Source organism: Heloderma suspectum, chromosome 12 (genome assembly GCF_057233095.1).
Source record: "Heloderma suspectum isolate Gila_16-S chromosome 12, 16-S_ref, whole genome shotgun sequence".
NCBI lineage: Eukaryota > Metazoa > Chordata > Lepidosauria > Squamata > Helodermatidae > Heloderma > Heloderma suspectum.
The window spans coordinates 15,486,229-15,499,298 of NC_139469.1; the positions used below are offsets into that span (position 1 = coordinate 15,486,229).

Consider the following 13,070-nt stretch of genomic DNA (forward strand, 5'->3'; position numbering starts at 1 on the left):
AATTATAAACGTTAGTCTATGACTGATATGCTTAAGGAACATCCACAGTAAAACGCCCTAAGTAAAAGCACAATACCTAACTAAAGTGAAAATACAAGTTATACAACATATAAAAAGAGAGTAAGTTTATGTCATTTTGTGTGTATATGTGTATGAATCACAAAAAAATATATAAGCAACTGTACCTGGTTGGGATTTTACCATATGTTTTAAGAGCTTCAGCACAGGAAATAAATGGAAACCATGGTACCATAATATCATTCTTCAAGTTAGGATTACTTGCTTGCTGCACTTGCTGAGTACATTTATATATAGCCATAGTCTCCCAAATTTTATCAACCCACTGCTCTTTAGTTGGTTGCTTTGGAGACTTCCAATTACATGCTATACATGACTTTACAGCTGTATACAATTGCCTAAGGAGGTCTTTATGAAGGAATCTAGGATCATTAGGTTCAAAAAGATGAAACAGCATTGCTTTAGGAGTTAGCAGTGAACTAACATGAAGAAATTCCTGACAATAATCAGCAACCATGTTCCAAAACTTCAAATGCACTGTAGAACATTCTCACCAAAGATGAAAGTATGAACCTACGTGACCAGAAATATCAACATGCTACAGAAATATCATATGTTACAGCCCTGCTGGGACTGTACCACATCAGAATGTGAGCGAGGTGGGGGGGTGGACTGATTGATTGCTCCTTCTTATAAAAAATTCCAATCTTGGGACAATGTGGCAGCCAGTAGTCCCAAACAGAACAATTTTCCACGTCCTCATAACAATCCTTGGAACATCTGGCCTGTCTGGGGTTCCAATCTGGCTAGATTCTAGCTAGCCTCTCCTGTTTCCCATGCCCAGCCTACAAAAAGTTTCTCCAAAATACAACCATGAAAAATGTGAACTTGCCTATAGAGAGTTGACGTGTTTCTCATATCAAATCCTGACGCATTTATTCTTTCCAAGAAAGCTTGTGCAAGATCTGGTGTAATATCATACACAGTATCGAGTTGCTTTGTTGCATTGTCATAACTGATGAAAAACCTCATCTAGTTAGCATAAAAAAGAGGGGTGCTTTATCAGGGACTGCATTTAACAAAATGCATTAAATATCCACACTTACGTCATTTCTGGTATAATCTTGCAACAAAAAGAACTATTTGAATGTTGTATAACGGTCAACAAGACGTCTACTTTTTTTTCTGAATAATAAGGTATGGACCCAATCCTGCAATAATTCATCAGCTACAACTTCCAGCACAGTTCAGAAAATAAAACCTGGCTGCAGCATTCACCAGCGACACCAAGAAGGTTGTGTGTATTCTAATTAATTTTTGAATATAGTTAATGCAACATAAAATATGGGAAACAGGCATTTTAAATTCTAACAATAGTACCTAAAACATTTAATTTGGATGGTATAACTATTGTAGAACTACCCTGATGATCCTACTCTGACAATGCTGACATTCAGGTATGGACATAGTAGTGATAGATGTAGTGAATTGCACAAATCAGCTTTCAGCTAACCACCTTTCTTCCTGCCCATGCATATTAAGTATTTCAGAAGAAGGACCTGCAACAAAATGTTGCAATGCGGTGTGTTCTTGTTCTGGGTTCTAGCCAGCTCTGACCCTTTTCACAGGACTCCATTCCATACTCCCTTCCCTCCCTGTTTTCCATTTTGTCCTCTCAATAGTCAGTCAGTATTCCATGGCCACTGAGCATGCTCAATCCTCACTAGGCTGTTTTTGAAGTCCTCCCTCCTTCGTTTCCCCCCCACAACCTTTTGTTGTACCTCCACAAACCTCGGAGTTCCCCTGAACCTACTAATACTTTCCTCTTGTGCATGGGTGGTGCTGTTTTGGCTACATACGAACTCACACTTGGAAACTGAGTTCGGTACATAGCAGGAGTGGGGAACCTGTGGCCCTCCAGCTGTTGCTGGACTTCAACTCCCATCAGCCCCAGCCTACTCTCATTCATGGGTGTTAAAGGTATTCAGAACCCAAACTGGTTCTGTAAATATATATCTACGTAGGTGATCCAGAGTATACTCTGGAGCCATGAGAATCCCATCAACCATGCATTATATATTCCAGAATCAGCATTCAGATGCGTACTTCCTTTTTACTTACTTCATAAGGGTTAATTTTTCTGATTTCTTCTAGCGGGAGATGAACCATGTATCTTCCGAGAATCCACATGTTTTCTGCGCTGACCCATGAAGTAGAATTCTCTGAATCTGGGATGCCTCAAAATAAAATACTCATAACCACGCATGGGAACATAATTGATATTATAAGGGTGCAATCCTGTGCATGTTTAGACAGAAAAAAGTCTTACAAATCCCAGCATGCTACCAGCCAGCCGTGCTGGCTGGTGGCATGCTGGGAGTTCTAAGACTTTTTTCTGTCTAAACACGCACAGGATTGTGCGCTATACAGATCAGTGGGACCTGCTACAAAATGTTGCAGTGTGCAATGCTCCTGTTAAGCATTCCAGCTAGCCAGCTATGGTCTATCCCCAAATGCTCCATTCCATTTCTTTCTCCACCAGTTTCTACCCCAACAGTCAGTTACCATTCCATGCTCAGTGCTCATTGGGCTGTTCTCGGAGTTCTCCCCCTTTACGTTTTTCTTAAGACTTTTTTTTTTTTTTTTTAAACTCCAGCAAAACAAGAGGTTCCCTCAATCCTGATGATGCTTCCCTCTTGGGCATGGATGGTTTGTTACTATGGGTTCTATGATGAGCATAGGAGAGGTACGGTCAGTCTCTAATATTCATTAATCAGGCGGAGCACTTCGTCCCTTCACCAGTCCACTCCGTCTGCAATGGAATTCCTTGTCGCCTGTGGCTACCAGGCTAATGCTTAAATACAAGGCTGCACGAAGGGCATTAAAGGTAAGCACAGGCACTGTTGTCAATTGAACCGGGAAACAAAGTGGTAAGCAATGAAGATGGTACAGAATCAGTTATAGGGTTTGAATGTTGTGCTCCGTCCAGTGAAAAATCAGGCATCTCTACTGTGGACCAACTGCACTTTTGCATGTGTCTGATCTCGTAAGCGAAACAGGGTCAGCCAGGTTCGTACTTGGATGGGAGACCGCCTGGGAATCAGGCTTCCTGCACTGAGCAGGGAGTTGGGCTCGATGGCCTTGTAGGCCCCTTCCAACCCTATGATTCTACGATACTCCTCCAATAATGCTGCTTGTCTGATCTCAGAAGCTAAGCAGGATCAGCCCTGGTTCATACTTGGATGGGAAACCACCTGGGAATCAGGCTTCCTGCACTGAGCAGGGGTTGGACTCGATGGTCTTGTAGGCCCCTTCCAACCCTATGATTCTATGAGATCTAACAAGTCCTATGAGATCTATTTTCAAAGGCAGCCCCACATAGAGGATACTGGAGTAATCCAGCTCCCACTAATTCCCCGAGAGGCAGGATTTCAAGTCAACCAGTCAGTTGTAGGGATTGGGGAGAATTTCTCCCCGAAACTTCGGGGGGCCGAGTGCCAACGCATTCGGTCCTCCGAAGGTTCGGGGAGAAATTCTCCCCCCCTGCCCCCCCCCTGGGATGGGACTTATCTTTTACGAATGTTGCTCCCGGCGGCGGGTCCCGGCAGCGGTTTGGCAGGTCTTCGTCAGGGGCAGGGGCGGGGGCGGCAGCCGGTCTTTCGACCGGCTGCCGCCGCCGCCATTACAAGAAAAGTAAAAAAAAACACAACGCCCCTGTGATAGGCTACGTAACGATTAACGTAGCCTATCACGGCTAGATCTGCAAAGTCAGCCGTGATAGGCTACGTTAATCGTCACGTAGCCTATCACGGGTGACTTAAAAAAAAAAAGCGCGTACGCAAATGGCGGCCCCCATAGGGAGCCGCCATTCGCGTTCCTTATTTGGTCCCTGTAGTCTACGTAAAGATTTACGTAGACTACGGCGAAAATAAGGGAACACTACTTGCGTTGCCCTTATTTTCGCCGTAGTCTACGTAAATCTTTACGTAGACTACAGGGACCAAATAAGGAACGTGAATGGCGGCTCCCTATGGGGGCCGCCATTTGCGTACGCGCTTTTTTTTTTTAAGTCACCCGTGATAGGCTACGTGACGATTAACGTAGCCTATCACGGCTGACTTTGCAGATCTAGCCGTGATAGGCTACGTAAATCGTTACGTAGCCTATCACAGGGGCTTTTTTTTTTTTTAACTTTTCTTTTGAAGTTCGCGGCCGGGGAGATGGGGCACTTCTCCCTGGCCTGAATTTCGGCCGGGCAAGGCAGGAAGCCTCCCCCCTGGCCTGAATTTCGGCCAGGCGAGGCGGGAAGACACCCCCCCCTCGCATGAACTTCGGGGGGAGAAGCGAAGCGCCTCCCCCCCACCGCGAAAAAAGCTGCGGGACAAGGTGACTTTTGTACATCCTTAGTTGGTCATCTATCGCTTTTGCTTTGGAGCCCTCTACTGGATCGAGCAGCAACCAACAGCCACACTGTTGTATACAGAGGTATTTCCCGGGAAATGATGTCCAGAATCCAGATGTCCTTTGGAGATCATGTTTCCCAGTGGGTGATCTTCCAGCTCCTTCCAACCTTGTGATTCTAAGGGCGCAATCCTATGACATCCACGCAGGGTCGGCAAGACATTCCTGAGGCAATGAACAAGATGGTGCCCTCCCCGGTTCCATGTATAAAAGCTGGCTGGACTATTTCTTCAACAATGACAACGGAACAGCATCCTCTACTGCACCTGAAGACAGCACGCTGGCTTATGGGGCACAGGGCAGGCTGCTTGGCACTCGGCTCTCTCCTCCAATACCTTGCTGCTGCCTCCCAGCATCTGCCACTTGTAATCTTGTTTCGCATATGAGTTGCTTCTTCAGATAAATAATAAAATAAAAGAAATAAAAATAATTGTGTGCGTGTGCATATGTGTGTATATACATATGACTATAGACCTTATATTCTTTATATCTTTACAGTTATTATTTATCTGAAGAAGCAACTCATATGCGAAACAAGATTACACCGGATTCCTGTAAAGACTTCTTGAATGGACTTTAAGATCCTCTGAACAAACTATAGTAATAATTTGTATATACCTGTGATACAGATGCTTCTGTTATTCACCAATATATGTACAATTGTATTCACATTGTTTTCATATGTACAATTATATTGTTCTAACAACAATCCTATTTTGAATAGATTACGCCTACTACGTTATCGTGTGTTTTCATATTGTTACAATATTACACTAGTACAATCTGACCCCCTTACAGTTGTGTGCGTGTTTGCAGATTTCCTTTTGGTTTCTACAACTGTGGCCCTTTTTTGTACTTAGCAAATTTACCATTATACAGGTGGAGAAAAGCAGTGGAGGCTGATGGCTTTAATTTCAGTGGGGCAATGCATCCACTCTAGGTTTCAGCCAGAACCAGCCAGAACTCTAAGGGAGCTATCCAAGGTGCTGAACCCATTGGGGGTTAGGTTTCAGTACCTTGGACAGCTCCTTTAGAGTTCTGACTGGTTCTAACTAAAACCCAGTGCGGATTCATAGCCCTACTGACATTGGAACCACCAGCCTCCACTGGAAAAAGGTTGCCTGATGCTGCACAAGGGGGAGGTATCAGTAGGCTTCTGGAAACCCCAAGGATTTCAGAATTAAAAAAAAAAACATTAAAAAAACCAAAGGGGGGGTCCAAGGTGGAACCCTATGTGTGTTTGGCCAAAAAGATGTCCTAAACACACCTAGGATTGCACCCTTAGTTGCAAGCCCCACTTGTTGATAATTAATACTCAACCTACCACTGGTATTGTAGGATTTTTGTAGGATCCGTGTCATCCAGTCATAGAGAGCCCGTTGTGCATTTGCTGTTATTCGGTCATACAAGCCTTTGAATACTGTCGATCTAAAAGACAAAAGCAGTGCAGGACAGTAGACAGACTGGCTACCAACATTTTATTTGGTAGCACAGATCAACTAAAATTCTTCAGGAGCCTCCAAAGCAAAAAACCCCAAATACAATCAAAAGCTGTCTGAAAGCCAAAGAGATTCTATCAGTCCAATTTGATATACAACGAAATCGATAGTAGTTACCTTGAGTTGTTTAGAGCCAAGAAAGTAACTTACAGATTTTGAAAAGCATCTTCCTGAAGATCTTTTGGTAGACGTGTTATGGTGTGGACTTGAAGATAGGTGATCGAAGATGCCCGGAGAACTTGGCTTAATATGTCAACACATTCCGCAGCATTCAGTGTTAGAAAGCACTTCTCCAGAGTAATAAGGAACAAAGTTCTATTTCCTCCTGGGCTTTGGAAAATTCTCTCTCTTATCTCAGCCAGATCGATAATAATATTTCCCAACTCCTGTAGACAGAGTCTAGATGTATCAGTGGGTATTAGGCAGGACAAGTGGGATATGCAGCAAACCGTGGCAGTGTCTAGTGTTCCAGCCACAGGATACACCATCCCATTCCCCAGCCACCCAGATTTTCCTCCAACAGTCAGTATTCCATGCTTATTGAGCATGCAGAGTCCTCAATGGGCCAGTATGGCTTCCGCCCCCCACCTGCCCTTTGGCATTTGTTTCACCAGATGTTTTCTACTTCTGCAAAACTTCAGGGTTCTACCGAACCTGATGATACCTCCCTCTTGTGCATGGGTGGTGTCTTTTTTTCTACATCACCTCAGCACTCATGCCTGAACATCAGAAATAAAGGGAATAAGGAGCAATCCTTTCGGGATTCCTGTCAGCCTCTGAACTCGGAGGCTGATGAGAATCCTACGCAGAGTAGGAGCAGCACGGAGGCGATCGTCACCTCTGCGTTCCGCATTTCAGCTAATTGGGAATTTTTATATAGCTCGTATCCTGGCTTCCCTGGTCCCCTTCCTGTCTTTTCCGAGGTTGCTTTTCAACCTCGGAGAAGCAGCCGGCACAGTTCTCTCCACACCGGCTGTGAGGGGAACTCAGACTCCTGGGTCTGAGGTCAGAGCTCTGTCTCCGGCTTCAAATCCAGGAATATGAAAAATCCTATGCCCCCCCAGATGCTGTCTAGGGGGCATAGGATTACTCTCTAATAGATATTGCTGTCATGCCCTGCCCAGAAGCATCTTTTTATTTCTGCAAGGCTTTTCAGAACAGACCATTTTTGTTTTATACCAAACTCCTGGATTTTATAATGCTGTGTTTTTATTGTTTATAGATTGCTGTGATGGAATTTAATTCAATTGAATTGAATTTATACTGCTTTGTTTGCTTTGCATCAAAATAATTTTTTTAGAAGCTACTTACTTGAAATAAATAAACAAATAATAAATATTTTAGCCTCTGTGGGAAACAAGGAGCTGGACTAGATGAGTACTTGATCTTTTAAATTATAAACAATCAATGCTGACATCATCATTATTATAATAATTATAATTATTATTATTTTAAATGCATCCTTTCTCCAAGTAGCTCAGGGCAGTAAATGGAGTTCTTTCCCTCATTTTTTTCACACAAAGCCCTGTGAAGTAGATTAGGCTGGTAGATGGTGACTGTCTCAACATCTGACCTGACTAGTTCAGCTCAATCAATGTTCCTGGGGAAGCTGATCTGAAGCAGTTGCAATTCTTAGAAGGGTAAGGCAGAGTCAAGTCTGATGAAACAGAGTCAAATCTGGCTATGCAGGAGAGCAGGGTAGGGCTTTTCAGGACCCTGGACAGATCTATGTTGGCTGGAACTCACCAGCAAAAGCTGTTGTCTCAGCAACATGCTGAGGCCTTCTGAAGCATTCTGAAAGCTGGCAGGTCTGCAGCTGTTATTAACCCCACCCCCACCCCGAGGGGCTGTAAGTGCTGAGGGCCTTGCCCTCTGAAAGGTCCCAGAGTAGCAGATGATGGGATACTGGATGAAAACTCCTCTCCCTCTGAGTCCTCCTCAGAGAACCTCAGAGAGGCCAGAGAATGTGACAACATCACCTGGCAAGCTTCTATCGGGCTTTGGAACTGAGTCTCTCCACTCCATGTTAACCACGACATCGCCCTAGCTCTTGCTAGTATGTCATACAGCATGCTATATAAAAGTGAATCTAGGCTAGTGTTGTTCCAATTTGTCATGTACTATAACCAAAACCAATTTACCAAATGGTGCTGCTTGTTGCCAAAGAGATATTTCATTGCCGTTTGAAAATGCTGATGATTCATCTGTCGAAACTCTGACAGTAGCACTTCAGGGTGATATAAGAGATTCTCCAAGTAATTTTTTATAGATACCTGAAAAACATAGTAGAGGGGAAAGAGAGGGGGAATGTAACATTATTTTAAATGTTCATCTATGATTCTTGGTGTTTTTACTAACTTTCACATTGAAAATCTTTGTCTCTGGAAAGATAAGATCAGGGATGGGGAACCTGTGGCCCTCCAGATGTGTTGGAACTGTAGAAAATCAGACAGAAAGCGCTTGCATGAGTGGAGTCAAAATGCAACCCATTTTGACTCCTCAAGAAGCCGAGCTGTATGATTTGAGGGATGCTTTCCAGAAATCTCTTTTAAAGATGCAGAGGAGATACATCCAAGTGTCATCCACAGAGAATTCTCTGTGGCATTGCAAGGGATCATGAAGCGCAACACTTAGAATGCACACTGCCCCACTGGTGTCCTATAAACACTGTTGCCTACGCAAGTGCGTGAGTTGCCTGAGTATAGGACCAGCCCTAACCCTATGTCTTAATTATAGCTACAACAATGAACTAGCGCCAACAAGCTTAACAATGTTTCATTCCTAAGTCTTTATCTGTTAATTCTTCCCCCTGCCCCAGATTGTATTGAAATATTTCAGTAGGAAAGGATTAGATCGATACGAACCTGTAAGTTGCTATAAGTCATTACAATATTCTGAGCATGGAAATATACCATGATTTTGTTAAGCAGATCTGCTGTCCATGTATTTGTGCTGTAAAAGAAAAGACAGCCCCCCGACAAGTATCTTCAATAATTTACACTGAAATTGTAAGGTATCTACAACTAGTACATGCTCATACTAACGCAGCAGAAGGGGCTATCCTCCTCATTCTGTGTAGCACGTAATGTGTAGAACGGCTTTAACATAGTGGCTGCTTGTGAACATAATGCTAAACCATGGTGCATGCGCTTCACCCTTCCCTCTCCACCTCCGGCAAGGCTGCAAAGGGATCAGAAGATTCCGCTTCCATTTTCAGTTAAACCACGAATTATCGCATTTAATCCAGAATTTTAGGTTAAAGGCAGTTTAGTATGTCTTTTGAACCCTAAACGGTGGTGAATCTTAACTATTTTTAGTTGAAGCAAGCCACGGTCATAAACTATGTCTTGAAGTTGGCTTGTTTCATCTAAGCATAGTTAAGAGCAATCACAGCTGGTCTGGGTTCAGATGATATGGCAAGCTGCACTTAATCCACAATGGAAGTAAAGCTTCCAAACTCCTTATGACATGCTGGAGGAAGGCGTGTACATGAGCCTGAGGCTCACAATGATTCATCCTAATAATGTGTCCATATTGGGCTGGTTCGGACGTAACGCTAAACCATAGTTTAGCTTTATGTCCAAACCAGCCCAATATGGGCACGTTATGTTGAACTGATTAGTCAAAGAATATCCTGCTGATTGTACTTTTGGCATTTGCCTTGCTCCGCCTGGGTAGCACGCTATAATGAAAGATGCTCTAAAGGTTTGTAGAATGCAAGCCAAATAGCCTTAATCCATAACTCTGTGTTAGATCTGGGCATCCTGTGGGATCTATGCATACACCTTACGAAAGAGTGGGGGGGGTGCGCGCGGGGCTACCTTCCACATTTCTTTGAGAATTTACTCAAAATTGTTTCTCCTATTATTCTCCTTATGTTTGATGGGTTGCAATTGTTGAAATATTGACAAAACTGACAATGGGTAGTGGTGGTTATTCAGTACAAGTTGTCCCATGAATCTTGTGGCCAGCAATTGTATTAGGAGTAAATTAGCAGTTATCATAAAATATTCTAAATAATTTTATGCCCACGAGGCTAGTCTCCACTCCCATACCATCACCCTCTAAATCTAATACATGCTAAAGAACACTAAATTTATGTTACCTTTGGAAATGAAGCATATTAAGGAGAGCTAAAGAAGAAAGACATACAAAGAAGTTAATATACTTCCTTATATATCAGGAGGATTTCAAAAACATCAATATGAAATTAGTGTACCATTACCATTTAGATACTTTCCAGCTATGACTTCTTCCTAAAACAAAACAAAACAAGAAAGAAAGAAGTGCATACAATAACATGCAGAGATGACAGAATGTTGCTAAAATGATCAAAGATTATAAAAATACTGACCACGGTTTTTTGAAGTTGTGGAGGCAGGTCTGGAGGAAAAAATCCCATTAAAATATGTATAGAAACTGCTTTATAAACACAGAAAATAAGGCATCATTTAAATTAACACTGTCCAGACTGCACGTATCTACCAATGATGCTCATGTGAGTGAATCACAATCTCAGGTCTGGACAACATGGCAAACTAAAAGTTACCTAAAAGCGGAAGCAAAAGCCACACGGGAGGAGGAGAGGAGAGCCGGGCACAAGCCCAGGACTCACTGTGGCTTGTAGACATTGTGCTAAACCATGGTTTAGCATGACCAGGCCCAGCCCAAGCCATGCTGCTCCCTCAGGCGAGGAGGCAGTGCTACCCTGGTGCCGGCAGCAGTTCCAGTGCCGGTGCCCCTGTTCTGCTTCTTCTGGACAGCCAGCAGGTAGGTGGTGACTCCTGCTGCCTCCTCCTTCCCATCTGGCTCGCAGGCTGGTTGCCCGGCTGGCTGCTCCCACCTCCTGCCCCAGCCGTGAGAGGTCCCAGCCACTCCCACAAGAGTTCAGGACCTCTTGCAATGTCCTGGCCGCTCCAGCAAAAGTTCGGGACCTCTCGTGATATTTCGCCTGACTCTCCCAGGAGCCCTGTGGCTGGGTCAGGACGTGGGAGCGGCTGGCCAGTGGGCTGGCGGGCAGGGAGGAAGGGAGAAGGAGCCGCTGCCAGCCAACCAGCAGGCACAATCTGTTGGCTGTTGGCCAGTGAGCCAAGCAGAGAGGGAGGGAGGCGGCAGCACCATGGCCAGGTAGGCGGTGGTGGGCCCTTTGAGTGGGGAGAGTGGTGCAGTGCGCCGCTTTTCCCATTCCACGCCACCTGATGTGCCTGCATCAGGCTGCCTCATTATAGGGCCGGCCCAGAGCGAGACATGCAAACCTATCTACAGTTCAGGCCTAAGAAATAATGTATTTCTTCCACTGTTTTTGCTCTTTGTTGTTGTTCAGTCGTGTCCGACTCTTTGTGACCCCATGGACCATAGCACGCCAGGCCTTCCTGTCCTGCGCTCTCTCCCGGAGTGTGCTCAAGTTCATATTCATTGCATCGGTGATGCTATCTAGCCATCTCATCCTCTGTCATCCCCTTCTCCTTTTGCCTTCAGTCTTTCCCAGCATCAGGGTCTTTTCCAGAGAGTTTTCTCTTCGCATTAGGTGGCCAAAATATTTCAGCTTCAGCTTCGGTATCTGTCCTTCCAATGAGCACTCAGGGTTGATTTCCTTTAGGATGGACTAATTTGACCTCCTTGCAGTCCAGGGGACTCGTAAGAGTCTTCTCCAGCACCACAGTTCGAAAGCATCAATTCTTCGACGCTCAGCCTTCCTTATAGTCCAGCTCTCACAGCCATACGTTGCTACTGGGAAAACCATAGCTTTGATTAGACGGACCTTTGTCGGCAAGGTGATGTCTCTGCTTCTTACTATGCTGTCTAGGTTTGCCATAGCTTCCCTCCCAAGGAGCAAGCGTCTTTTAATTTCATGGCTACAGTCACCGTCTGCGGTGATCTTGGAGCCCAAGAAAGTAAAATCTGTCACTGCTTCCATTTCTTCCCCTTCTATATGCCAGGAAGTGATGGGGCCAGATGCCATGATCTTCGTTTTTGTAATGTTGAGTTTCAAACCAGGTTTTGCACTCTCCACTTTCACCCTCAACAAGAGGCTCTTGAGATCCTCTTCGCTTTCTGCCATTAGGGTGGTATCGTCTGCATATCGGAGGTTGTTGATAATTCCCCCAGCAATCTTAATTCCAACCTGTGATTCATCCAACCCGGCGTTTCTCATGATGTACGTCATATCTTTTAGCCTTGTGATACGTTCCATGGGGTTTTCTTGGCAAGAATACTGGAGTGGGTTGCCATTTCCTTCTCCAGTGGACCACATTTTGTCAGAACTCTCTGCCATGACCTGTCCGTCTTGGGTGGCCCTGCACGGCATAGCTTATGGCTTCACTGAGTTACGCAAGCCCCTTCACCACAACAATGATCCATGAAGGGGTTTTTTTGCTCTAGTGAGAGTCAAATATTCTCCTGCCATAACGTCAGTTATCTCAGTAGGGAATCCTGTCATAACGTCAAATATTGTCTTAGTATGAAATCTGATACTTAATTTTCTTACAGTGCAATCCTATCCATGTCTACTCAGAAGTAAATCATTGCATTCAAGCAGACTTACTTCCAGGTAAGTGGGTATAGGATTGCAGTGTTAAACATTACCAAATTCCACTTTAATGTCTATAGCTTTCTTAATACACCAATTACTTTTGACATACAAAGGATTTCATCTTACCTTGACTGATATTCTGATGACTCTCAGCCTCTGCAGGATTCATTAATATCAACAAGAAAAATATCCTCAGGTTTAGGGGCATTTCTCCTATTGTTTTCTGGAGTAGAAGTAGATGATAAAAGAAAGAGAACAAGAACAAGCTTTTACTGAGGGTTGGAATTTAAATAGATGATATTTGCAGTTTGCTTGGCCTGGTGCCACTGAGCAGAATTTGTCTCGTCTGTTTAGCGGTGTATTTGTGTGTGTGTGTGTGTGTGTTTTAACTTGCAGTAAATTTAAGAACCTGGATTGTTCTTTTGCTGCTTGATATTAAGACACGTTAATTACAGTGTTTGGATTCATTCAGGCTTTTCTGTTGATTGCCTTGTTATATTAAATTGGCTATTTCAAAGCCATTTTGTATTTGACTGAGGCTAGAAATTGGTGTTTAGTTT

At 44.0% G+C, this 13,070-nt stretch overlaps 1 protein-coding gene across 1 annotated transcript in view; it reads right to left on the reverse strand.

The window, feature by feature from the left end:
* The window catches only part of OTOA (otoancorin), a 72,255-nt gene extending 59,528 nt beyond the window's left edge, over nucleotides 1-12,727 (reverse strand). Inside the window, exons 1-10 of the mRNA XM_084818467.1 lie at nucleotides 12,637-12,727; nucleotides 10,333-10,361; nucleotides 10,204-10,234; nucleotides 10,084-10,111; nucleotides 8,843-8,930; nucleotides 8,120-8,251; nucleotides 6,129-6,364; nucleotides 5,804-5,907; nucleotides 2,140-2,255; nucleotides 911-1,050 (exon numbers count right to left, since the gene is read on the reverse strand). Coding sequence (XP_084674593.1) covers nucleotides 911-1,050; nucleotides 2,140-2,255; nucleotides 5,804-5,907; nucleotides 6,129-6,364; nucleotides 8,120-8,251; nucleotides 8,843-8,930; nucleotides 10,084-10,111; nucleotides 10,204-10,234; nucleotides 10,333-10,361; nucleotides 12,637-12,718 — 986 coding nt within the window. The 5' untranslated portion in view covers nucleotides 12,719-12,727. The remainder of the gene's footprint in view (nucleotides 1-910; nucleotides 1,051-2,139; nucleotides 2,256-5,803; nucleotides 5,908-6,128; nucleotides 6,365-8,119; nucleotides 8,252-8,842; nucleotides 8,931-10,083; nucleotides 10,112-10,203; nucleotides 10,235-10,332; nucleotides 10,362-12,636) is intronic.
* Between the last annotated feature and the right edge of the window lie 343 nt (nucleotides 12,728-13,070).